Source organism: Hylobates moloch, unplaced genomic scaffold (genome assembly GCF_009828535.3).
Source record: "Hylobates moloch isolate HMO894 unplaced genomic scaffold, HMol_V3 SCAFFOLD_13, whole genome shotgun sequence".
In the NCBI taxonomy this organism is placed as follows: domain Eukaryota; kingdom Metazoa; phylum Chordata; class Mammalia; order Primates; family Hylobatidae; genus Hylobates; species Hylobates moloch.
Window position 1 is genome coordinate 65166271 of NW_026652288.1, and position 27984 is coordinate 65194254.

The following is a 27984-nucleotide window of genomic DNA, read 5'->3' on the forward strand; positions in this document are numbered from 1 at the left end:
CCCATTTTTCTTGGTTACACACAGACTTCAGCTCTGCTTTTTGCTCAAGATTTGTTTCCCTTTATTTGGCGGGAAAAGGGTATTTTGAAGATTTTTCTAATAATTTCTGTATGAGGATTTCAGTTGCTCCACATATGCACCAACAGTTGATAATTGTGTGTCTCTTTAATTTTAAACATTTTGCTAGGTGTATGATGGTATTTAATTATGGCTTTAATTTGCATATTTCCAATGACAAAGGTAAGCATCTTTTTCATGTTGTTAGTCATTTAGATACTTTTTTGTGAAGTGCTTGTGCAAATCTTTTGCTACATATTTTTCATTGTTAATGACTATGCAGTAGTCCATCAAGTGGCTGTATCATAAGTTATCATTTCTTATTGAAATATCAGGTAAGTTGAGAAACAATAACCAAAAGAAAACTTCTTTATGATCTGTGTGGTGGTGGACTTTGAATTGTGTGGAAATGGATGAAATACATTCTTTTAAATGTCTGATGACAAGATTTAAAATATGAAGTGTGGCACTTAATTCAGTTAATCAAATGTGATAGACATTGCTGGCTTGCCTATCCAGTATGTACTCTTCTTCCTTGCTAACAGAATCTTGAATTTGCTTGAGATAATAGTAAATAATTTAAAATACCTCCATAAATGCCCTTCCAGCTAGGGTGATCATCTAGTCCATTGGCCAATAAACTAGATCAAAAGCTACTTCATGGAAAGCTGTTTTTTCCTTGATACCTGTATCTTTCTATAAAGGACTGCTCAGCTGGCATAAGCTTTCTACTTTTAACCTGTCTTTTGTCCAGATAGTGATTCAGTGTCAAAGTGGGGCAGTCATTCGTAAGTGCTGAGCATTGTGGAGCAGGAGGGGAAAGGGGCCTGTTCTCTTAAGGGCCTTCACTATCCATACATTTCCTACCCCCAGACTCTTGTTACATTGGGTAAATAAACTCCTTACTTGGTTAAAGTACTGTAATCAGCCTCTGTTAAGTGCAAACAGACCCTGCTCTAACTAGAATATCCATTTTGCTATCCTACCTCAGGTCTCTAAGCATTCTAGTTTATCCAGTTTTGCTTTTCCATAATGAGTTAAGCTCTTGAGGAAATGCTTTACATCTATTGCATCCCTATTGTAATAATGACTGAATTAGCCATATCATAGAAAATTGCTCTACTGGGTTTTTTTTGGCAATAATACATTAAATGGTGCCCTAGAGGCTTCAAGGATTTCGTGTACCTCCCTAAATATCACATTAGCTGATAGAAAATTCCTTATGAGTTATGACTGATTTTTTTCTGATTTGATGCAGAAAAGAGAATTCTGGAAGCACATGTGGAGCATTTAATTCCAAGTTATACGTGAACTTGAGAGATGTTTTTTGTACAATTCCAAGGGTAAAGGCACAAAGCCTATAACAACACTGGCCATCTTGTTATCTGATATGTGAGAGGAATGCAGGCAATCCATCAGAACACCCCCCAAAGAGATTACATGTCTAATTTTTCCTCATCTCAGTCCCAGAGGACAAATAATAAAATTAAGTAGCTGTTTCCCCCCAAAAAGTGCTAAATGAGGCTTTTAAAATCTTTTGTTTTTACCCAGTGAAACTCAGATATCACTTCTGGGAAAAATTCTTCCTGGGTTCACAAACGTACTGATAGAGAACTAAAAGGAAAGTGTAAATTGAGCAATGGCTGTGTTCCATTACAAGCATTTTAAAAGTAAATGTCAAATATATAGAAGACTAAATCATTTGATTTTCAAAGAATGTAAACTTCGCCACCACCAGCTACAGCACCCCCATTCTTATTGAGAAATTTATATTAGGTAGCTAATTATGCACATAATAAGACTGTCAAAGATCATGTTGATGCCTTATCCCACGTTACCATTTCAGGCTGATCCAAACCCATAATACGAATAGATGGACATTGACCAAAGAGACCAGCAGCAGAACAAAAGCATAAACAAATATGAGAGTAGGCTAATTTTACCAACTTGAGGTCAAAAGTTAAGTATTTTTAGAAGTGAGTAACTAGATGAAGTAGATGATGAAGGTGGTATGCAGGACTGTTAATAACTGAAATTCCAAATAGAATCCAGGGAGGCTAAAGTGAAACACTTTCAATGCGATTCCTTTATGTTGTAGAGGTTAGACTCTCTTGATGACTTATGTGGCTCTGTTTTAAAGACCTCTTGAACAAAATATTTAATTGGAACAATTTATTTGCTATCAGTTCTTTTAGTGGATAGTAGATATTCCTGGTAATACTTACATTTTTCAAGTCACATAACAAGTATTGAGCTCTTGCTCTTGTTACATATAACAAGTATTACATATAACAAGTATTGTAGCTCTTCTTACATATAACAAGTATTGTAGCTCTTGTTACAGATAACAAGTATTGTAGCTCTTGCTACAGCTGTACTTTTTGGTATGTATTAAGGATAACATTTGTTAAAAGGTCCTTGCCCTCTGATTTAAAGTCAGGCAGGAAAGTAATGCATGCAAAACACGTAAGCAATGTGGTCTGGCTGTAGAGTATGTGAGAGGCAAACAAGGATATGAACTAATTATATTACCATTAGATCACAAAATCAGATGGTAAACACTCCAGAAGGGCAGAGACGGTGAAAATTAATGGAGGCTGGAGTTATAAGAAACTAATAAAACAATGTTTCATAGAAAAGACCCAAGTACTGTTAGACCTTAAGGAATGGGTAGAACTGAAGTTTGATTTTCAAAATCACAGAGACAGAATAAGCCACTGATTCCCCCTTCCACTAGTAAAAGCAGCCCACAGAATGAGAGAAGATATTTGCAACACATACATCTGACAAAGTACTTTATATGGTTTGGCTCTGTGTCCCCACCCAAATCTCATGTTGAATTGTAATCCTCACACGTCAGGAGCAGGGCCTTGTGGAAAGTGACTGAATCATGGGGTGGACTCCCTGCCTTGCTTTTCTTGTGATAGAGTTCTCATGAGATCTGGTTGTTTGAAAGTGTGTACCACTTCACTCTTCACTCACTCTATCCTGCTCCACCATGTGAAGATTGTGCCTGCTTCTCCTTCACCTTCTGCCATGATTGTAAATTTCCTGAGGCCTCCCCAGCCATGCCTCCTGTACAGACTGTGGAACTGTGAGTCAATTAAACCTCTTTTCTTTATGAACTACTGAGTGTCAGGTAGTTCTTTATAGCAGTGTGAGAACAGACTAATACAGTACTCATTCAAAATATGTAAATAAACTACAGGACAATAGAAAAAGGGTGACAACTTGTAAGAAAAGTGGGCAAAGGCTTGAATGGAAAGTCTACAAAAGAGATTACAAGCCAATAACCACAGGAGAAGATGTGGAGAAATGGGAATCCTTGTGCACTCTTGGTGGGAATGTAAAATGGTACAACCAATATGGAAAATAGTAAGGTGGTTCCTCAAAAAATTAAAAATACGATTGCCATATGATCGAGAAGTATCATTTCTGGATATATAAACTAAAGAAGTGAAAGCAAGAACTCAAACAGACATGGCACACCCATGTTCACAGCAGCATTATTTCCAATAGCCAAAACGTAGAAGTAACCCAAGTGTCCATGACAGATGGATAAACAAGTGGTGGTATATACATACAATGGAATGTTATTTAGCCATAAAAAGGAAGGCTTATATCTAGGAGTGGAAAGTGGAAATTTTCTTCCTTAAAAAGGAAGGCTTATATCTAGGAGTGGAAAGTGGAAATTTTCTTCCTTAAAAAGGAAGAAAATTCTAACACATGCTAAGACACGGATAAACTTTGAGGACATTATGCTTAGTGAAATAAGTCAGTCGCTAAACGACAAATATTGTATGATTCCACTTATGTGAGATACTTAGATTAGTTAAAATCATAGAGATAGTAAATAGAATGGAGGTACCAGGCCTGGAGGGAGGAGGAAGTGAATTATTGTTTAATGGGTACAGAGTTTCCGTTTAAGAAGATGAAAAGAGTTCTATATGTGGACGATGGTAATGGTAGCAAAATAATGTGAATAGAATTCATTCTACTGATCTACAGATCAGTACCACTTTAAAATGGTTAAGATAGTAAGTTTTGTTATGTGTATTTTGCCACAATTGAAGTTTAACCACAATGCAATATCACTATTTACCTATTAGAATGGCAAAAATGAAAAAGAGAGAAAATACCATGTGTTACCAATCAGAACAACACATACACTGACTGCTATTAGAAGCGTAAAATAGTACAATAATTTTGGATGATGTTTGCAGTGTCTACTGTAACTGAACATACACAAACCTAAGACTTCACAGTTCCACTCCTAGATATAAATCCAAGTAAAAATGCTGCCATGTCTTCCCTAAAAGACTGCAAGAATGTTTACAGCACAATTCATAGTAACTCCAAACTGGAAACACGCAAATGCCTATCAAAAATAGGATGGATAATAAATGTTATATTCATGCAATGGAATATTATACAGCAGTGAGAATAAACATAATGGTAACTATTTTCAACATATGAATGAAACTCACAAACATACAGTGTGTATCCTTTGGGTGGATTATTTGAAGGGTGCCCTAGAGTAGTGTTATAGTACTGTTTCTTGATCTCAGGGCTATTTATATGGATGTGTTAACTCTGGAAATTCATCAAGCTATATACCTATAACTGGTGCAATTTTCTGTATTTGTGTCATAATTAAAATGAGAAATTTTGAAATCCCAACAGTTATGTGTGTGTGCATGTGTGTGTGTCTGTATGAGAGACAGTGAGTGAGAGAGAGAGAGAGAGAAAAAATTGGCAAACTTAATAAAATTCATACATAAATGCAAAGGACCTAGAATAACCAAGAAAGTGTTTCTTGAAGAACAACAGAATTGGAGGACATTTACTATTGCCTATCAAGTCTACAGTATATGTAATATTGGCACAAGGATAAACATATAGGTCAGTTGGCCCGAATAGAGACTCCAGAAATAGATCTATGTATGGTCAATCACTTTTTCAAATAGATGTTAAGGTAATGGGAGAAGATAATTTTTTCAAAAAATAGTGCTGGAACAACTGGACATCTGTGCAAAAAAAAATGAACCTCTAACCTTACATCTCACTCTCTGCAAAAAATTAAACGGGATCCTAACCTAAATGTAAGAGCTAAAATAATAATATTTCTAGAAGAAAATGAAGAAGTCTTTGTGACCTTGAATTAGGCAAAGAATTCTTAATTAGGACACAGAAAAGCGTGAATCACAAAAGAAAAAAATGATAAATTGGACCTTATCAAAAAGTTTTTAATTTCTTTCTTTATATGACAAACTCTCATACACTGATAATGGGAATGTAAAATATGGTACAGCCTTTTGGAAAAAAACTTGGCAGTTTCTTAAAATTTTAAACACAAACCCACCATATGACTGAGCTATTGTACTCAAGTATTTATCGTGGAACTTTAAATCACATGTTTACACAAACACTTGGACAAAAAATGGTTTTAGCAGCTTTATTTGTAATAACCCCAAACTGGTAAAAAACCAAATGTCCATCAGCAGAGGTATGGATTAGAAAACTGTGGTGTATTCATAAAATGGAATATTATTCAACAATTAAAAAAACACATCTGATACATCCAACAACAGTGAATCATGCTTAATGAAAGAAGCCAGACCACCCCCCACCACAAAAGAGCACTTACTGATAGAGCTGACCTAAGAAGCTTTGAAATGCAATATTTTGACTTGATACTACAAGGCAGACAAAACTGTATACAAACTACACTCTGGTTGGTAGATTTGTTTCTCATAGGAGCATGGTTAGCAATTCTGAAACTCTTTTACATGTTGTGTTTTCTAAGGCTGCTGTAACAAATTACCACAGACTTGGTGGCACAAAGCAAGAGAAATTTAATCTTTCATAGTTCTGAAAACCGGAAGTCTAAAATCAAGGTGTTGTCAGAGCCGCCGTTATCTCTGAAGTCTCTAGGGGAGAATCCTTTGTGTCTTCCAGCTCCTGGTGACTTCAGGTGTTCCTTGACTTGTGGCTGCTTCACTACAGTCTCTGCCTCTGTCTTTACCTGGTCTTCTCCTCTTGCCTCTATGTTTCTCTTCTCTGCGTGTCTCTTATAAGCATACTTGTCATTGGATTTAGGACCCACCAGGATAATCTAATGTAAATGAATCTTGAGATGCTTGATTATGTTTGTGAAGACCCCTTTTCTAAATAAGGTTACATTCACAGCTTCCAGTGGTTAAGACATAGGCATATATTTTTGAGGATCACCAATCAACCTAATACACATGTATATAAAACTTGAATAAGTGCTTTGCAAACACTGTCACTGCCCAGAGCCCCTGACACCAGCCATAGTCGACCCCACCATGCTCTTTGACATCACTGTCAGTGGCGAGCCCTTGGGTCACATTTCCTTAGATCCATTTGCAGACAAAGCTATTAATACAAAGACAGCAGAAAACTTTCATGCTCTGAGCACTGGAGAGAAAGATTTGGTTATTAAGAGTTCTTGCTTTCACAGTATTATTCCAGGATTTATGTGCCTGGGTGGTGATTTCACATGCCATAATGGCACTGGTAGAAAGTCCATCTATGAGGAGAAATTTGATGATAAGAGTGTCATCCTGAAGTTTACCGGTTCTGGCATCTTGTCCATGGCAAATGCTACACTCAACACAAATGGTTCCCATTTTTTCATTTGCACTGCAAAGACTGAGTGGTTGGAAGGCAAGCATGTGGTCTTCAGCAAGGTGAAAGAGGGCATGAATAAGGTGGAAGCCATGGAATGCTTTGGGTCCAGGAATGGCAAGACCAGCAAGAAGATCATTGCTGACTGTGGAAAACGCTAATAAATTTGAATCGTGTTTTATGTTAACTACAAGAGAATTGCTTCTGTAGCTCAGGAGAGCACCCCTCCAACCCATTTGCTCACAGTATCCTATAATCGTTGTGCTATCTCTGCTATTCTTTAGGTTCCATATTTTCCTTATTCCCTTCCATGTCTAGCTGGATTACAGAGTTACATTTATGATTATGAAATAAAAACTAACAAAAAATAAAAATTGAATAAGAAAATATATTGTAAATAATGAGATCCAGGTTTCTCACTGACATGAGAAAGAAGTTACAAATAAGAGTGAAAGGTTAGAATGACCCCTGTGGTGCTGGATTAGAGTCACATTTATCAGCATGAATTTATATTAATATGTATACAGATACATGAGCATAAATACAGGTATTGTAGATACCTGGGTTAGTATACATACATATATCTCCTACCTCTGTTCACTAACAGAAGCTGAAGCAATGACACTCAAGTAGTAACAAGTACACATACTACTTAGATCTTTATTTCTAAATACCTTTTTTTGTTTGTTTGTTTGTTTGTTTGTTTGTTTGAGACGGAGTCTCGCTCTGTTGCCCAGGCTGTAGTGCAGTGGCGCGATCTTGGCTCACTGCAACCTCTGCCTCCCAGATTCAAGCAATTCTGCCTCAGCCTCCCGAGTAGCCTGGATTACAGGCACACGCCACCACGCCCTGCTAACTTTTGTATTTTTAGTAGAGATGGGGTTTCACCATGTTGGCCAGGGTCTCAAACTCGTGACTTCAAGTGATCCACCCACTTCGGCCTCCCAAATCTAAATACCTTTTTCCAACAAACAGAACCAGTGCTCCTTAAAGAAATAGTTGTTTCTAGATCTAGAGCAGAGTAAATACAATATGAGCCTGGAGCATCTTATAGTGGCAGAAAGGAAGTGTCCAGAAAAAAACTCTATAGAGATGGAAATTAGATTAGTGAATGCCTATGGCTGAGATTGAGAATGAGAAAATGACTGCAAATGAAGATGAGGCTTCCTTTCAGGATGGTGGAAGTATTCTAAACTTAGCTTGTCCTATTAGTTTTACAACTCTGTAAATATACTAAAATTCATATTGATATCGTGTACCACTTGATGTGATGAGTATGAAAGTTGAACATGTGCATACATGTCAATAAATTTTATGGTATATAAATTATACCTCAACAAAGCTGATTAAGAAGAAAGTGCTCTATAAAACAAAAAAAAGGCCAGGCACAGTGGCTCACAGCTGTAATCCCAGCAATTTGGGAGGCCAAGGCGGGGGGATCATGACATCAGGAGATCAAGACCATCCTGGCTAACACAGTGAAACCTCCATCTCTACCAAAAATACAAAAAATTAGCCAGGCGTGGTGGCACACACCTGTAGTCCCAGCTACTTGGGAGGCTGAGGCAGGAGAATCGCTTGAACCTGGGAGGTGGAGGTTGCAGTGAGCCAAGATAGTGCCACTGCACTCCAGCCTGGGCAACAAAGCGAGTTTCTGTCTCAAAAAAAAAAAAAAAAGACAGAAAAAAAAAAGGATGATATATATTGAAGACACACAAGAACCAACTGAAAGTGCTACCAATGTCCAAAGTTGGAACAATTTGAGCAACAAATTAATGGTAGTATTGGATTAAGGCCACAAAATAGAATCTTCATGATATTCATGACTCCCTACTGACATACATACATACATACATACATACATACATAAATGGGTAAGAAGGACAAATCTTCCCTACAGAAGAATTGCAAGTACTAAATATAGAAGGAATGAGAGAAATAGAAAATCACCATTAGAACATCACAGTAATAGCTACTATGAGCAAGATCCACTGATGAATGCTAAAATTAGTGAGTGAAACGTTTAGGATGAGTGAGATATTTGCATAACCTCAAAGTATCTCCTTCTAAATATTTATTAATTACTGTGGTCATTTAACATAAGCCTATAAAGTCCTTCATATACCCTCCTCCAGAGGTAGAGTTTAACTCCTTTTCCCTTGAGTGTAGGCTGGACTTAGTGACTTGCTTCTAATGAATAGAATATGAAAAGGGAAAAATAGCAAGAGAAGAGTGGCAAGCATGACCTTGAAAGTGGGTCAAAGTTAGCATCAACAATAATAAGTCATGTTGATACAATGTGCCTGCTGATATGTGATAAATATGTATCTTTGGGGTTTGTTCATTCGTTTGTTTGTTTTGAGACACAGTCTTGGTCTGTTGCCCAGACTGGAATCCAGTGGCGTGATCTCAGCTCACTGCAACTTCTGCCTCCTAGGTTCAAGTAATTCTCGTGCCTCAGCCTCCTAAGTAGCTGGGACTACAGGCACCCGCCACCATGCCTGGCTAATTTTTTTTTGTATATTTAGTAGAGACAGGGTTTCACCATGTTGCCCAGGCTAGTCTTTAGCTCCTATGATGTGATATATATCAAATCTCCCAAAGCTGATCGTACCCATACCCTAGGACCTATCCATTCCAACCATAGGTATACATGCAACAAAAACATGTTCACATTTTTTGCACCAAAAAACCTTTAAAAGAGGTTGAAAAACAGCATTATTTATAATAGCCCAATAAGTAATACCTAGCTCAAAAGACTATTTTGAGGACTAAATGAAGATTATTTGGAGGACTATATAAAATATATATAAAATATACAAAGTAGGACCACAGGCTCTGGTACAACAGATAATAAAAAGCCGTCATCATCATCATCATTATAATAAGCAAGGGGGGCTGGGCGAGGTGGCTCACACCTGTAATCCCAGCACTTTGGGAGGCCAAGGCAGATGGATCACCTGAGGTCAGGAGTTCAAGACTAGACTGGCCAGACATGGTGAAGCCCCGTCTCTACTAAAAATAAAAAATTACCCGGGTGTGGTAGCAGATGCCTGTAATCCCAGCTACTTGGGAGGCTGAGGCATGAGAATTGCTTGAACCTGGGAGGCAGAGGTGGCAGTGAGCTGAGATCACACCACTGTACTCCAGCCTGGGGGATAGAGCAAGACTCTGTCTCCAAAAAAACAAGGAGAACCTTCCTTTAACTCTGGGCCATTCTTTGTTGCATATGCCTCCAAAGCAGCTCAGCTTGGGTAAATCTCACAAAGTTCCACTCGACTGTGTCTGCTTTTAGCCTCTCCAAAGAGGTTCAAAATCAGCCAAAAAAGAAGACATGCCATCCTATTTCTATTCATCAGCTCAACACAAAAGATCCCATTTGTGTGTGTGGCCAAAACTGCCCTTCTCCCTGCTCCCCTAGGTGAAGTAAGGATGTGAGGAAGCCATGGATTGGGTAGGAAGCTTTGAAAATGGCATCTTCCAAGGTTAACTAATTAGAAGATATTTTGCTTGTCATGTCACTCAAGCTCAAGCAGAAGATAGGCCCTAGTCATTATGTGGTGATATAAGCATAAAAATAGAATAAGTTTAAATTGAAACAAGTGGTGTTTATGAAGGGTTATGAGCTTCTAACTAATGAGTTAACAAAAAGTACAGAATAATTGGATTGTTAATTAGCACCAGGGGTCAGTTGCATAACCAAATAAAAAAGAGGTCCATTCATATATTCCAAAACAATAAATTTCCTAAATGTCCTACAGAGGTTTGCTAAGCACACAGACTGAGGTAATGAAACTCTGGTGGTTCCAGCAAAGGCAATGAAGTACCAATAAGAACATATATGTTGTTTAAAACCCTAATATAACAGATCAATCTACCCCAATATAGGGTAATATATTATATCATCTTGACCAAGTGAGACTTTAAAATACATTATTTCAGAAAACAAACACCGAGTTCTGGGGGCAAACTAAAATCTAGAGAAAGGAGTTGACTTTAAAAAGTTTAAGCAACCTAACAACAAAGTTTAATAATAAGAAAGAGAGGCTCACTATTGTCTTAAGCTTAAGTCACTTTAGAAGAAAAAACTGAATTTTGTGTAATCCCAGCACTTTGGGAGGCTGAGGTGGGAGAATCACGAGGTCAGGAGTTTGAGACCAGCCTGGCCAACATGATGAAACCCCGTCTCTACTAAAAATACAAAAAATTAGCTGGGTGTAGTGGTGGGTGCCTGTAATCCCAGCTACTCAGGAGGCTGAGACAGGAGAATCGCTTGAACCTGGGAGGCGGAAGTTGCAGTGAGCTGAGATCGCGCCACTGAACTCCAGCCTGGGCGACAGAGTGAGACTCCATCTAAAAAAAAGAAAAAAAAAATCCAGGACCCCAGGGAATCCAGGGAATTTGGGGTTGAGTAAAAATTATTACCCAGAAGGTATCCAACTAATATTACTGAAACATTAGGAAGAAATCAAAATAAGTTTATCTCGAATCCTAGAAAGGTATTAAACAACTTTAAGGAAGACATAAATTCACCACATGGTACTTGATGTTTGGGATAGTTTAAGGTTAAATGTTGTAATGAGTTTTGTTGTTTTGTCTACAAAATGCATTTTGTGTATTTTGTATTTTAAGGTGTTGAAATGTTCAAAAGAATCAGACATACTAAGTTTGCAATTGCTGTTTAAAGGAGTTTAATCAAATTTTATATCAATACCTAGATGCTCACTCCACTGACATTAAGTTTCATATAATTGTGAGTGTTCCTCTCTATGCAAAAACTCTCTCAGACATTAAAGGCTAATCTACATGCCAGCAAACTCAGTCTCTGCAGAGAGAAGGACCATGACTCAAAATGCACCCTCTGTGCTGGGAAGATTTCTGTCTTAGTGTGCTTGGGCTGCTGTATCTAGTACCACAGACTGGGGGATTTAAACAACAGAAATTTACTTCCTCACAATTATGGCAGCTAGAAGTCTGACATCAAGGTGTCGACAAGATTCCTTTCTTCTGAGGTTTTTCTCCTTGGTTTGTAGATGGCTATCTTCTCTCTGTAGTAACACATGGTTTTTCCTCTGTGCCTATCTGTCTCCTAATGTCCTCCTCTTGTAAGGACACCTGTTATATTGGATTAGGGCCCACCCATATGAGCTCATTTTTCCTTAATTACCTCTTACCTCTTTACAGGCCCTGACTCTATAGTCACATCTTTAAGGTACTGGATGGGTGTTAGGATTTCAACATATGTGTGAATTTTGGGGAGCACAATTCAGCTCATAATGATTTCCAAGAACCAAGAGACTGAGGGCTCAAACACTGTGGGCAGAAGAACCCAGCCTTGGAAAGGATCTGCGATGGAAACTCTGGGGGTATAGAAAAGGAATTGAATGATATGAGGAGCAGAAATCAGAGAGGAGGGTGTATGCTGAGGAAGCGAGAGAGGAGCCCCAAGGGTTGTGGTACAGAGGCCCCTGTCTGCACACTGGTCATCATAATCTCAATGCCCAGGTTGTACTCAAAAACAATTCGATCAGAATGTCTGGGGGTGAAACCTGGGCAACAGTAACTTTTAAAGCTCCCCAAGTGATTCCAACTGTGCAGCCAAGGTTGAAAACATAAAGGTTTGATCACAAGGCCTTGGGCTCCAGTACCCTACACAAACAAAGTTAGACTAGACGATGGAACTTTCTGACCTCTTGCTCTGCAAAAGGTGGGGACGAATGGCCCCCACAGCCACACCATAGTAAATGGCAGGTGCCTTGATCATCTTCACTCTGACCCAGAGGGTCATCTGAAAGAGCCACTGGTTGTAATGACTCCTACTGAGAAATACTAAATCTGACATTCCTGTCTCCCTTGACTCTTTCCAGGCACTTTACCACAATCTTGAGCTTCAGAGTTTTTTCATAGCTGTGTCCAACCCCCACCCACACTCTCCCCACCCTCTATCCCCAAAAAGAAAGAAAAAGAGGAAGTGGGAAGTGTGTTTAATATATTTGCAGATGTACATATTCACAAATATGTTGGGAATGTTTGAGCCATATTAATTGGGTGAATACTTTGACCCAATCCTTCAGGAATATTGAATCATGGGAATACTGTACTTAGAACAACACAGTATTACCATGGGCCTCTCTGCCCTGTGCAAATATTAGTCTTTAACTGGAATGACCAAAAACAGATGTTTCATATCTAGAATGTTTTCTCACAGAGAGTTTCAATAGAAATATTTTAGCCCCTCAGATACATCCAAATAAAATATTTGGTCTTGAAACATTCTATTTTAAAAGTCAGTGAGTTGTGGCTTCATTATAGCAGAAGAAGCCTGAATCAGAGACCTGTTTTCATTTTTCACCTTCAGGTGAAGCGAGAGTGAACAGTGAAAAGTGATAAAATTCTGAACTCTGGTGATTCGGAGATGATTTTTTTAAAAACATGCATCCCTCATGTAATAAACCTGAGAAATGCCAGTGACATTTGCTATAAAACATGCATGGTGCCTCCTTTCATGCTTATTTGCATTATAAAACCAGAAGTGACTTTTGATTAGAAAAAATTGTCCCTGCGATATACTAAAATCATTGCATGTAGCCAAATTTTAGTCACACCTTCAAAGAAACATGTATCACTTTAAAAAAGACTTAATATGGCCAAAATGTTAGTATTATTGATATGGCATATTCAAAATAAAATACAGGAAAAAAACATGGAAAGTAAAAATATTATACAACAATGCCTCTCAAATTTTAATTTGCATAAGAACCACCTGGGGATCTTGCTAATTCTGATTCTGGGAGGGCCCAATATTCTGCATTTCTAACAAGCTCCCAGGGGATGCCGTTGCTGCCAGTCTCTGGCAAAGGCTCTGAAAGCTTGATTTCTTCCTTATTAATTATGCCCACTCTAAAGGTAAAGCCTTGGTTCTTCGCTAACATTTTCATCAGCTTTGAACAGTCCTGACAGTTACAACTTTATATTACCACCCCTCATTTTTTTTTTTAAACTCCTATGGGATCTCTTTGTGAACAAATTTTCCCCTACCATCACTGTTTTACTTGATTATGTGGCCTATAAGGAGAAAAACTGCATAAGGGTTATGAACTCTCATTATTAATGAGCAAACAGACTTCTCCCCAGTGTAGGATTGAAAGTCTACTAGTAAGGAAATGTTTAGCAATGAGCACCACATCACCTCCTGTAACGGTAATGGCAACTCCTGCTGACTACTTAGTATTTGTCAGACATAATAGTAAGTGATTTATTTAAGTCATCTTAATTGTTAAAATAAATCAATGAAGTATTTATTTTATTTAGCAAACACTTATATAATGCCTTCTACATACCAGGCATTATTCTGAGTGCTTTACAAATATTCACTCAATTAATCCACGTAAATCATATAAGGTTGGTGTTACTCATCTTACAGATAAGAAAGCTAAGGTATGGAGAAGGTGAGTACTTGCCTAAAGTTATTTAGTTAGGAGATGGTTTGAATTGAACCTACATAGTTTGACACTTAATCATCTTCCTAAACAGAGGAGGGAGTGGGTGAGAAAACCAAAAGTTAGCTAACTTGTGAAACTGTCAGGTCTCACAGCCAATAAGAGGAGGAGACAGGGGTTAAAGCAAGGTTTATGGGACTGCCTGTGCCCTTACCTTCTAACCATTGCACAGTGTCTCTCTACCTTAGCAGGTGTCTCACTGTGGGACACTTGACTCTCAGTCTAATGATTTGTTCACTTAACTAATGATTCCTCTCCTTGTTAAAGACATTCGAATTTCAAACCATGATGTTATATGCTTAAAAATGGCTTGAAGTGTTAGACCATGTCTGAAGTTTAAAGATGACGTATTAATGCATATAGTTATAGAGGGAGCAGGAAGAGAAGTGAACAAATGATTGGCAGCAGGAGAAACAAAATTGTCCTATAAAATTCCAAATTTTATCTTTTCAGTCAGTTGTGACTCTTAGAGGAAACTGTAACTTAAATATTTTTAGTTAAAACCAGGACTGAGGCGGGCGGATCACGAGATCAGGAGATTGAGACCATCCTGGCTAACACGGTGAAATCCCGTCTCTACTAAAAATACAAAAAAATTAGCTGGGCGTGGTGGCAGGCACCTGTAGTCCCAGCTACTTGGGATACTGAGGCAGGAGAATGGCGTGAACCCGGGAGGCGGAGCTTGCAGTGAGCGGAGATCACGCCACTGCACTCCAGCCTGGGCGACAAAGCGAGACTCTGCCTCAAAAAAACAAACAAACAAAAAACCCAGGAATATTTCCAATTTTGTTATGTACAATTTAGGAAACATCTATCCAGTGATATATTAGATGTTAACCTATCTCTTTTAGAGATCATCTAGTTGGGTCTTGCTTTTTTAAAAATGCAACTTAATATTCTATGCCTTTTAATTGAAGTGTATAATCCATCTATATTTAATATAATTAATACTGTTGGATTTAGGTCTGCATTTTGCTATTTATTTTCTATTTGTCCTATCCTCCTTTCTTCCTTTTCTGCCTTCTTTTGGGTTAATCAAATATATTTGAGTATTCCATTTAGATTCCTCCAATTTTAGATATATCTTTGCATTTTGTTACTGGTTGCTTTAAGGATTACAATATGCATCATAACTCATCAGAGTCTACTTACAGTTAAAATTGTACCACTTCATTCAAAATATATGAATTTACAACAGTGTACAGCAGGTCCTCAAATAATATTGTTTCATTACACGTCATTTTGTTATAACATTGATGAGAAAAATGTTAATCCCCCACCAGGGCCACTGTCTGTGTGGAGTGTGCATGATCTCCTCATGTCTGCATGGGATTTCTTCGGGTACACTGGTTTCCCCCCACATCCCAAAGACGTATATTAGGTTAAGTGGCGTGTCTAAATGGTCCCAGCCTGAGTGAGTCTGGGTGTGTCTGTGAGTGTGCCCTGTGACAGAATGGCATCCTGTCCAGGCCTGGTTCCTGTCTTGTGCCCTGAACTGCTGGGATAGGCTCCAGCCTCCCACAACTCTAAACTGGAGTAAGCAGGTTGGAAAATGAATGAATGAATACAAGTTATTATAAAACAAAAATTCATCAAGTGTACGATAATCATACAAATGCACAACACTAAACGATGGGGTACAAAAGCACTTAGCAAGCTGCCATATTTATGATTGTTTTTGAAATGTATGGTGGTAGGTGGTGTTCCTTATAGTTTTCACTTTGCAAACATTTATTCCTGGATTCAACCCACTACCAGTATGACCACTGTCACTCACTCATCACCAAAAATGGCATTGATATCTGACTTGTTTTTATTAATTGTTCTTAAATGTATGTATAGCTCACACTTAATCCAGTGTTTAATATTAGAGGTGTTTTGGGTCTTTAATTAGAAGTTTAGTGATGTTTTTGTTACCAGAAATAGTCTATAGGAACATAATTCTTGATTATATCAACTAGGCTATGGTAAAATTAGTTTCCTAATATGTTGTTTCACATACAGTCACAGTTTCCAAGAAGCCACTGAGGTTTGAAGACTTAACTGTGATTTCATTTATGCCACCCTATTCTTTGTACTAGTATTGTCATGTATTTTACATTTATGTAGATGAGATTATAAATGTTACAATACAATGTTACAATGTTGCTTTAAACAACCAGTTGTCTTTTAAGTAAAGAGAAGAAAAAGTAGCCTTTTATACTTATCCAAATATTTGCTATGTGTAGTGTTCTTATTTCCTTTCTATAAATTAAAATTTCTCTTTGGTGCTGCTTCCCTTCAGCTAGAAAAACTTCCTTTAATATTTCTTGTAGTACAAATCTGTTACTGATAAATTATCTTGGCTTTTGTTCATCTGAAAATGTCTGTTTTAACAGTTTTATTTTCCTTCAACACTTTAAAGATGCCACTTTATTGTCTTCTGGCCTTTATTTTTTTTTTTCTGATGAGAAGTAAACTGCCATTTGTGGTGTTGTCCTCCTGTATATAATATGCCCCTTGTTTGCTAGCTGATTTAAAGATTTTACTCTTTATCATTAGTTTCTACCATTTTTTTTTAGGTGGCATTTTCTTTGAATCTATCTGTTTGTTGTTTGCTTAAACTCTTGGATTTCTAAATTGATGTTTTTAACCTTTATTTGTTTAAATATATATATTTTTCTGCCTCATTCTCTATCACCTCTTCTTCTGAGACTCCAGTTGCATGTGTGTTAGACCCCTTGATATTGTCATATGGGTCCCTGAGACTCTTTATTGTTTTAAAACTTGTTTTCTTTGTATTCTTCAGATTTGATCATTTTTATTGGTGTCTTTAATTTTATTTATACTTTCTTCTCTGCTTCCAATATTCTGTTAAGTAATTTTCTTTAATTTCTGATATTTTGTTACCAGATTTAGAATTTCCATTTCATTCTTCTTTTTAATAGTATCCATTTCTTTGTGGTATTTCCCATCTACTCCATCCTCATGATAACTTTTCTTTTAAGTCTTTAAACATATTTATAATAGCCACTGCAAAGTCCTTGTCTACCAATTCCAACATTTAGTCTTCCAACTCTGCATCGTTTGAACTGGGATGTGCCTCTGGGGACAAAACTATATAAATGTGGCTCTTATCCATCCTTATTCTCTTAAGTTTGTGCTCAACTTTGTTCTTTTGTACCTTATAATAGCAGCTTTTTTTTGTAGTTTGTCTAAAGGTTATTACTGTATCTGCCGGAAGATTTCTCAGATATAAGCTACTCTGCCATTACCAAGAATATAATTCTAAATTGAATTTTATATTTAAATTAAGACAGTATCCAAATAAGTCATTGATAGAGGTATTAGCATATTAATATCAGAAAGGATTTTATTAACAAAAATCAAAGAAACCCCATCTCTGAGTCAACATTTGATATTAAAGTAGCAAGTTAAATATAGGAAGGGACTTCAAGATGGCTGACTAGAGGCATCTGCTGCTTGCCTCCTCCACAAAGAGGAACCAAAATAGTGAGTAGATAATCACATTATTTTTTATTTTATTTATTTATTTTTTTGAGACAGAGTCTCGCTCTGTCGCCCAGGATAGAGTGCAGTGGCGTGATCTCGGCTCACTGCAAGCTCCGCCTCCCGGGTTCACGCCATTCTCCTGCTTCAGCCTCCTGAGTAGCTGGGACTACAGGTGCCCGCCACCACGCCCGGCTAATTTTTTGTATTTTTAGTAGAGACAGGGTTTCACCGTGTTAGCCAGGATGGTCTCGATCTCCTGACCTCGTGATCCGCCCACCTCGGCCTCCGAAAGTGCTGGGATTACAGGAGTGAGCCACCGCACCCAGCCGATAATCACATTTCTAACAGGTCACCTAATAACACTGGAATTCAACAAAGAAGTGACAGTAGACAACTAAGACAAAGCAGAGGGGAGTGAGATAGTCAGCTCAGGGATGACAGGATCAGCTGGGAGTCTGCAGAGGCTCCTCAATGTGGGGAAAGAGTAAGTGAGTGACTCCCAGTGGTCTACATTCTCACTGCAGACTCTCCCAATCCTAGCCATGGGAGAGCCCCTCAACTCATGAGGGCCCTGAGACTAACATAGGGATCTGCCTGGAGACTGCATAACAGGATTGCTTCAGAGAGGGGTCCCACAGATGCCTTGAGTCCTAAGCAGCTACAGCAAAGTGCCAATTTGAGAGTCCAGCTCCTACCAGCCTGCATCCTGCCCTGGGGCTCAGTAGCCCTTGCATCTCCATATCCATGGAGTCCCACTGACATACCTTGCATGCAGCCAGGTGCTGCTGCTAGTTGCTGCCACCAGGGCTGAAGTGCAAGCTATTGGGAGCAACCCTGCCACTCCTAGTAGCATGGCTGCTTTGAAAGCACCCTGAGGACAGGCTATCCTCCTTAAATCTGCCACCAAGGGCACAAGTGTGCATGCCCCCCTGCAATACATTTAAGACTGCAGCCACTGAAAGCAACCCTGCTCTTCACAGGAGCAGAGTTGCAGCACAGCCACAGCTTCCCCCTACTTGAGCATTTCAGCCAGAGGGCTGGTGATCATCTCACCCCTGCCTACCACAGCCAGCATCTGCATGCACCTCGAAGGGGCCTGAGGACAGGTCTACATGGCCTAGCTCGTATCCACCAGTGCCCAAGCATGCCATTCAGGAACCTGGGGATCTCCCTTCCCCATCTACCACCATTGGCATGTGAGGACTCCTCTTGGGGGCCAGAGAACAGACCACCCAACCTGCTGCTAGTACCATAGCTGGCATTCACCCATGTGTATCACCTTCAGGCCTGGGGACTGGCTCACCCAGCCTATCATAGCCGTCAACACCACTTGGGAGCCAGAGAATTGTCCCACTACTGCTACTGTCATTGGCCACACTACACCCACTGCCTAGAGGCCCAAGGACCCACCCACCAGCCTGACCCACCACTGCCACTACTGGCTCCCAAGTAAGCAGCCTGGAGGCCCAAGAATTGGCTCACCTGTACCTGCTAAAAACAATGCCAGTGTATACTTCCCTGGGAGCAAAGGACAGGCATGCTTGGCATGCTGCCACCACCATTGGGATCCAATGGCTGGCCCACCTGATGTCCCTGTCTCCAGTAAAACTTCACCACGCCCTCTGTTAATGATTACATCCTAAGCCACTGAGGGAACTACAGACACTCTTGACACTGTTTATAGCCGAAGAAATCAAAAAGAAACTACACTACTGCACACACCCTAATTCAAAGCCAAAGTACCCTACCAACCAATGCCACAGGGACATCTTCAGGAAAAAGTCCTCTGCTATGAAAGCAAATTCAAAGAATTGGAAGAAGTGACCATTACACCAGATGCACAGATATCAACATGAGAACACAGGAAACATGAAAAAGCAAGGAAATATGACACCTCCAGAGGAACACAATAATTCTCCAGCAACGGATTCCAATGAAAAAGAAATTTATGAAATCTCAGATAAATAATTCAAAATGATTCAAAATAATATTTAACAAGCTCAGTGAGGCAGAAGAGAACTCAGAGGAACAATACAAAGAAATCAGAAAATTCAGAACATAAATGAGAAATTTACTAAAGACACAGATATCATAAAAAAGAACCAAATATAAATTCTGTAATGTAAGAATGTATTGAATAAAATATAAAATACATATAAAAGCTTGAACAATAGACTAGACCAAGCAGAAGAAATAATTTCAGAACTTGAAAAAGGTTTTTTGTTTGTTTGTTTGTTTTTGAGATGGAGTTTCGCTCTTGTTGCCCAGGCTGAAGTGCAATGGTGCGATCTCAGCTCACTGCAGCCTCCAACTCCCCGGTTCAAGTGATTCTCCTGTCTCAGCCTCCTGAGTAGCTGGGATTACAGGCACATGCCACCACACCTGGCTAGTTTTTGTATTTTTAGTAGAGACAGGGTTTCATCATATTGGTCAGGCTGGTCTTGAACTCCTGACCTCAGGTGATCCAACCACCTTGGTCTCCCAAAGTGCTGGGATTAGTGAGCCACCATGCCCAGCCAAAAAAGAGTCTTTTAAAATCACCTAGTCAGACAAAAATAAAGAAAAAAGAATGAACAAAACGTATGTGACATATGGAACACACCATAAGGCAACCAAATTATTTGAATTTTTGATGTCCCACAAGGTGAAGAGAAAATAAAAGGGATAGTAAACTTACTTAATGAAATTTAGCTGAAAACGTCCCAGGTCTAGCAAGAAATTTAGACACCTAGAAACAGAAAGCTCAGAGATTGCCAAACAGATAAAATTCAAAAAGGTCCTCTCCACAGCACATTATAGTCAAACTGTCAAAAGCCAAGGATGAAGAGAGAATTCTAAAAATAGCGGGAGAAAAGTATCTAGTTACTTATGAAGGAAGCCTCGACAGACTAATGGCAGATTTCTTAGCAGAAACTTTATAGCTCAGGAGAGAATGAGATTATATATTCAAAATGCTGAAAGGAAAAAAAGAAACTGTCAGCCAAAGATATTACACCCAGCAAAGTTATCCTTCATAAGTGAAGGAGAAATAGTCTTTCCTATAGAAGCAAAAGCTAAAGGGAGTCTTCACCATAAGACTGGTCCTACAAGAAATACTCGACCAGATGTGGTGGTGCGTACCTATAGTCACAATTACCAGGAAGGCTGAGCCAGAGGATCACTTGTGCTCAGGAGTTCAAGGCCAGCCTGGGCAACATAGCAAGACACTTATCTCTTAAAAAACAAAAACAGAAAGAAAATTAAAAAAAAAAAAAAAGAAAAAGAAATGCGTAAGGAAGTCCCACATGTGGAAGCAAAAGATGTTATCTATCCTCATTAAAACATACAAAAGTATAAAATGCACTGGTAGAGCAAACATATAAATAAGAAAAAGAATTCAATAATAAAAAAAAAAAAAAAAGAAAAAGAATTCAAATGTTATTCCTATACAAAACCACTAAACCACAATGATAAATAATAAGAGAGAACGAAAAGAACAAAGGATATACCCAACAACCAGAAATCAATTAATAAAATGACAGGAATAGCCCTCACATAGCAATAAAAAGTTTGAATGTAAATGAATTAAACTGTCCATTTAAAAGATATAGAGTGGCTGAATGAATTAAAAAACATGACTCAACTACATGCCAACAAGAAACTCATCTCTTCTGTAAAGACACATATAGACTGAAAACAGAGGGATGGAAAAAGATACCCCATGCAAACAGAAACCAAAAATAAGAATAGCTATATTTACGTCAGACAAAACAGACTTTAAAGTGAAAAACGGTAAAAAGAGACAAGGTCATTATATAATGATGAGGAGAGGATATAATTATACTAATTATACTAAATTATACTATATTAGTATACTAATTATACTAAACATATATGCACCCAGTACCAGAACACCCAGACAGATAGCAAATATTAGATCTAAAGGGAGAGATAAACTCCAACACAATAATAGTTGGGGACTTCAATATCCCATTCTCAGTATTAGACAGATCATCTAGACAGAAAATTAACAAAGAAACATTGAGTTTAAGCTGCACATTAGACCAGATGGACCAAACTGACAGAGAACACTTCATCCAATAGCTACAGAATACACATTCTTCTCATCAACACATGGAGTATTCTCCAGGATAAGCCATGTATTAGGACACAAAACCAGTCTCAACAGATTTTTAAAAACTGTAATCATATCAAGTATCTTCTCAGACCACAATGGAATAAAACTAGAAATCAGTAAGAAGAGGAACTTTGGAAACTGTACAACTATATGGAAATTTAAATACATGCTCCTAAATGACCACTGGGTCAAGGAAGAAATTAGGAAGAAATTAAAAAAAAATTTGAAACAAATGAAAATCAAAGCACAACATGCCAAAACCTATGGGATATAACCAAAGCAGTGATAAGAAGGAATTTTATAACAATAAATCTGACATCAAAAAAGTAGAAAGATCCCCACCAAGTTCTAACAATTCACCTTAAGAAACTAGAAGAGCAAGAAAAGAAGGAAAGAAATAATAAAGATCAGAGCAGAACTAAATGAAATAGACTACAAAACCATACAAAGGATCGACACACTGAAAAGTCTGTTTTTTGAAAGGATAAACAAAATCAACAAACCACTAGCTAGACTAAGAAAAAACAGACACAAATAGAATCAGAAATGAAAAAGGAGACATTACGACTGTTATCACAGAAATGCATAAGATAATCAGAGATTGCTATGAACAACCATACATTAACAAACTAGATAACTGTGAGGAAATAGATGAATTCATGGACACATATGACCTATGAAGACTGAATCATAAAGAGAGAATCTGAACAGACCAATTACAAGTAATGAGATTGATTCAGTATCAAAAGTCTCCCCACAAAGGAAAGTCCAGGACTGGATTATCTTCACTGCCAAATTTTGCCATAATTACAATGAAGAACTAACACCTCAAATAATTCCAAAAATTGAAGAGGAGGGACTTCTCCATAGCTTATTCTATGAAGCTGGCATTGCCCTGATATCAAAACCAGACAAGTTTGCAATAAAAAAGAAAATTACAGACCAGTATCCCTGATGAATTTAAATGCAAAATTCCTCAACAAATACAACCCCCAAAAATCCAGCAGTATACCATTATCAACTGGGATTTATCTCATGGATACAAGTACAGTTCAACATACACACATCAACAGAATAAAGGACAAAAACTATATGATCATCTCAATAAAAGCAGAAAAAGCATTTGATAAAATTTAACATCTCTTCATGATTAAAAAAACCCTCCTCAAATTGGGTATAGAAGGAACATACCTCAAAATAATAAAGGCCAAATATGACAGGTAACACCATACTAAATGGAAAATTGAAGGCCTTTAGATCTGTAACAAGACAAGGGTGATCACTTTCACCACTCCTATTGAACATAGTACTGGAAGTCCTAGACAGAACAATCAGGCAAGAGAAAGAAATAAAAGGCATCCAACTTGGAAAAGAGGAAGTCAAATTGCTCCTCTTTTCAGATGACATGATTTTATATCTAGAAAAGCCTAAAGCCTCCACCAAAAAACTGTTAGATTTGATGAATAAATTTGGTAATACTGCAGGATACAAAATCGATATACAAAAATTAGTAGCATTAATATACACCAATACTGAGCCAGCTGAAAAAGAAATAAAAATGTAATCCCATTTATAATAGCTATAAAATAATGACATAGGTGGGAATAAATCTAACTAAGGAAGTGAAAGACCTCTATAATGGAAACTAGTGAACTATGATTAAATAAATTAAAGAGGACATAAACAAATGGACAGACATCACATGCTCATGGATTGGAAGAATTAATATCATTAAAATGGCCATGCTGCCCAAAGCAATCTACAGGTTCCATGCAATTCTTATGAAAATATCAATGTTATTTTTAGAAATAGAAAAAACAATCCTAAAATTCATATGGAACCAAAAAAGAACCCAAATAACCAAAGCAATCCTAAGCAAAAAGAACAAATCTGAAGGCATCATTATAAGGCTATAGTAACAAAAATAACATGGTATTGGTGACACATAGACCAATGGAACATAATAGGAAATCTAGATTAATTTACATATTTACAGCCAACTGATTTTCAACAAAGATGCCAAGAATAGACATTGGAGAAAGAACATCTTCTTCAATAATGGTGCTGGGAAAATTGGATATCTATATGCAAATAATGAAACTGGACCCCTGTCTCTCACTATAGATGAAAATAAACTCGAAATAGATTAAACACTTAAAATATAAGACCTGCAACTATAAAACTACTAACAGGTAATAGGGGGGAAACACTTCAGGACATTGGTTTAGGAAAGATTTTATGAGTAAGACTTCAAAAGCATAAGCAACAAAAACAACAAATAGACAAATGGAACTTAACTAAACTAAAAAGCTTCTGCAGAGAAAAAATAATCAACGGAGTGATCAGACAACCTTCAGATAAAGAGAAAATATCTGGAAACTATGCATGCAACAGGAGACTGATATTCAGAATTTACAAGGAACTCAAACAACTCATAAATAACAAGAAAAACCCCAAATAATCTCATTAAATAATGGGCAAAGGATATTAACAGATATTTTTCAAAATAAGACATACAAATGGCCAAGAGGCATATACAAAATGCTCAACATCACTGATCATCAGGGAAATGCAAATTAAAACCATGATGAGCTATCATCTTGTACCAGTCAGAATGGCTATTATTAAAACGACAAAAAATAACAGATGACAAGGATATAGAGAAAAGGGAATGCCAGTCACTGTTGGTGGGAATGTAAATTCGTACAACCTCTTCGGAAAACTGTATGGAAATGTATCAAAGAACTAAAAATAGAAGTGCCATTTGATCCAGCAATTCCACTACTGGGTGTCTGCCCTAAAGAAAACAAATCATTATATCAAAAAGATACCTACACTTGCATGTTTATCACAGCACAAAATTACAATCACTATGGCATAGATATGGAATCACTTAAGTGTCCATCAATGGATGAATGGATAAAGAAAATGTGGTATATATACACAATGGAATACTATACAGCCATACAAAGAAATAATAATGTCTTTTGTAGCAACATGGATAGAACTGGAGGCCATTGTCTTAAGTGAAACAAGTCAGACACAGAAAGACAAATACTGCATATTCTCACTTATAAATGGAAGCTAAATAATGTATATACATGGACTGATAGACAATGGAACCTGGGAAGGGTGGAAGAGCGTGAGAGGGTAGATGATGAGAAATTACTTAACAGGTACAATGTACATTTTTTGGGTGATGGATACACTAAAAGCCCAGACTTCACCACTTCACAATATATCCATGTAACAGTATTGCACTTGTATTTCTTAAATGTATAAAAACAAACAAATAATAAATGAGATATATGTTTGTTAGCTTACTCTTTTCTGCCTGTGGAAAATGTATCATTAAAGTATCTTCCCACTGCCATCTGTCTAATTCTGCTGTCTGCCATCTGCCACTCTAAGTCACGGTCTCCTAAAGAGACCAAACAGCTGTGGAAGGTCTTCATCAAAGGCTTGGTGAAACAACCAATGGGAGTCTGAGGAGCCATTGTGGGCAATGGGAAACACTCACAGAATGTGTGGTAACGAGAGATCCAAACACCTAGTGCTCCAGGAGCTTTGGGTTTGTCACCTATGCCAATTTAGAGGAGGTGGATGCAGCCATGAATCAAGGCCACACAAGGTAGATGGAAGAGTTGTGGAAACAAAGGGAGTTGTCTCAAGCAAAGATTCCCAAAGACTAGGTGCCCACTTAACTGTGAGAAAGATATTTGTTGGTGCTATTAAAGGAGACACTGAAGAGCATCACCTAAGAGATATTTTGAACAGTATGGGAAAATTTAAATGATTGATATCATGGCTGTCTGAGGCGGTGGCAAGAAAAAGGGCTTTGCTTTTGTAACCTTTGACAACCGTGACTCTGTGGATAAGACTGTCATTCAGAAACACCATACTGTGAATGGAGATAATGGAGAAGTAAGGAAAGCCCTTTTAAAGCAAGAGATGGCTTCATGGAGCCAAAGAGGTCACAGTGGTTTTGGAAAGTTTGGTGGTAGCTGTGAAGGTGGTTTTGGTGGAAATGACAATTCTGGTCATGGAGGAAACTTCAGTGGTTGTGTTGCTTTAGTGGCAGCTGCAGTGGTGGTGGATATGGTGGCAGTGGGCATAGTTGTAATGAATTCTGTAATGTTGGTGCATATGGAGGAGGAAGCCCTGGTTACTCCGGAGGAGGAAGCAGAGGCTACGGAAGTGGTGAACAGGGTTATGGAAACCAGGGCAGTGGCTATGGCAGGATTGGCACCTATGACTGCTATAACAATGGAGGAGGCAGAGGCAGCATTAGTGCTAGGAGTGGAAGCAACTTTGGAGGTGGCAGAAGCTACAATGATTTTGGCAATTACAACCGTCAGTCTTCAAATTTTGAATCCATGAAGGGAGAAAACACTGGAGGCAGAAGTTCTGGTCCTATGGTGGGGGAGGCCAATACTTTGCCAAACCATAAAACCAAGGTGGCTATGGTGGTTCCGGTAGCAGCAATAGCTATGGCAGTAGCAGAAGATTTTAGTTACTGCCAGGAAACAAAGCTTAGCAGTAGAGGAAAGCTAGAGAAATGATAAGGAAGCTACAGGTTACAAGAGATTTGTGAACTTGGCCAAGCACAGTGGTGGCAGGGCCCAGCTACCACACACACAAAAAAAGGGACATATTTTAGACAACACTCATCTGTATTAGAAAAAAACTTGAGGACTGTAGTTGTGACTAATTGTATAACAGCTCAATGTTTCTGTTCTGTGGAAAGTGTAAAGCATCCCAACAAAAGGGGTTTAATGTAGATTTTTTCCACTCATGCTGTTAATTGCCAAATATAATAGTCTGTCTGAACATGATGCTGAATAAATATGTCTTTTTAAAAAAGTGAATGGTGCTGGGAAAACTGGATATCCATATGCAGAAGAATGTTCCCCTATTTCTCACCATACACAAAAATCAACTCAAAATATGTTAAAGACTTAAGTGTAAGACCCAAAACTATAAATCTACTAGCAGAAAATATAGGGGAATCACTTCAGGACATTGGTCTAGGGAAATATTTTAAGCCTAAGGCCCCAAAAGCACAAGTATCAAAAACAAAAACAGACAAGTGGAACTTGATTAAACTAAAAAGCTTCTGCACAGCAAAAGAAACAATCAATAAAGAGAAAATCTGTTGAATTGGAGAAAATATTTGCAAACTATTCATTCAGTCAGAGACTAACATCCAGAATATACAAGGAACTCAAACAACTCAACAATAAGAAACCAAACAATCCCATTAAAAAGTGAGCAAAAGACATGAACAGATACTTTTCAAAATAAGACATAGAAATGGTCAACAGGTATATGAAAAAATACTCAATATTCCTAATCATCAAGGAATGCAAATTAAAATCACAGTGAGATATCATCTTATCCCAGTTAAATAGGCTATTATTAAAAAGACAGAAAATAACAGATGCTGGTGAGGATATGGAGAAAAGGGAATTCTTATGCACTGTTGATAGGTATAAAAACTAGTACAGCCACTTTGAAAAACAGTATGGAGATTTATCAGAAAAACTAAAAACAGAACTATAATATGATCCAGCAATTCCACTACTGGATATTTACCCAAAGGAAAAGAAATCAGAGTATCAGAAAGATACCTGTACCCCCATGTTTACAGCAGAACTATTCACAATAGTCAATATATGGAATCAACCTAAGTGTCTCTCAACAGGTGAATGGATAAATAAAGTGTGCTATATTTACACAATGGAATGCTATTTGGCCATAAAAATAATAAACGCATGTCATTTGCAGCAACATGGATAGAACTGGAGGTTACTATGTTAAGTGAAATTAAGCTTGGCACAGAAAAACAAATATGACATAATCACATGTTCTCACTCATCTGTGGGAGCTACAGAAGTTGATCTCATGGAGATTGAGAGTTGAATGATAGTTACGAGAAGCTGGGAAGGGCGTTGGGGGTTGGAAGAATGAATAGAGTTTGGTCAGTGAGTAAAAACATGCAGTTAGAAGAAATAAGTTCTAATGTTTGACAACAGTAGGGTGATTATAGTTAACAACAATATATTGTATCTTTCAAAACAGCTAGAGGAAAGGACTTGAAATATTCCCAACACATAAAAATGATAATAAATACTTGAGGTGATAGGTACCCTAAATACCCTGACTTGA

The 27984-nt window shown here is 37.9% G+C and overlaps 1 protein-coding gene and 1 pseudogene across 1 annotated transcript; both read left to right on the forward strand.

Moving 5' to 3' along the window:
- The first annotated feature begins 1930 nt into the window (after positions 1–1930).
- On the forward strand, positions 1931–6869 carry LOC116480090 (peptidyl-prolyl cis-trans isomerase A-like). Its single transcript, XM_032753242.1, has 2 exons — positions 1931–1985; positions 6355–6869. Exons 1-2 carry the CDS (start codon positions 1931–1933, stop codon positions 6867–6869), a joined length of 570 nt encoding a protein of 189 aa, XP_032609133.1.
- Positions 6870–13539: 6670 nt separating this feature from the next.
- On the forward strand, positions 13540–26329 carry LOC116480091 (heterogeneous nuclear ribonucleoprotein A1-like; annotated as a pseudogene).
- The last annotated feature ends 1655 nt before the right edge of the window (positions 26330–27984 follow it).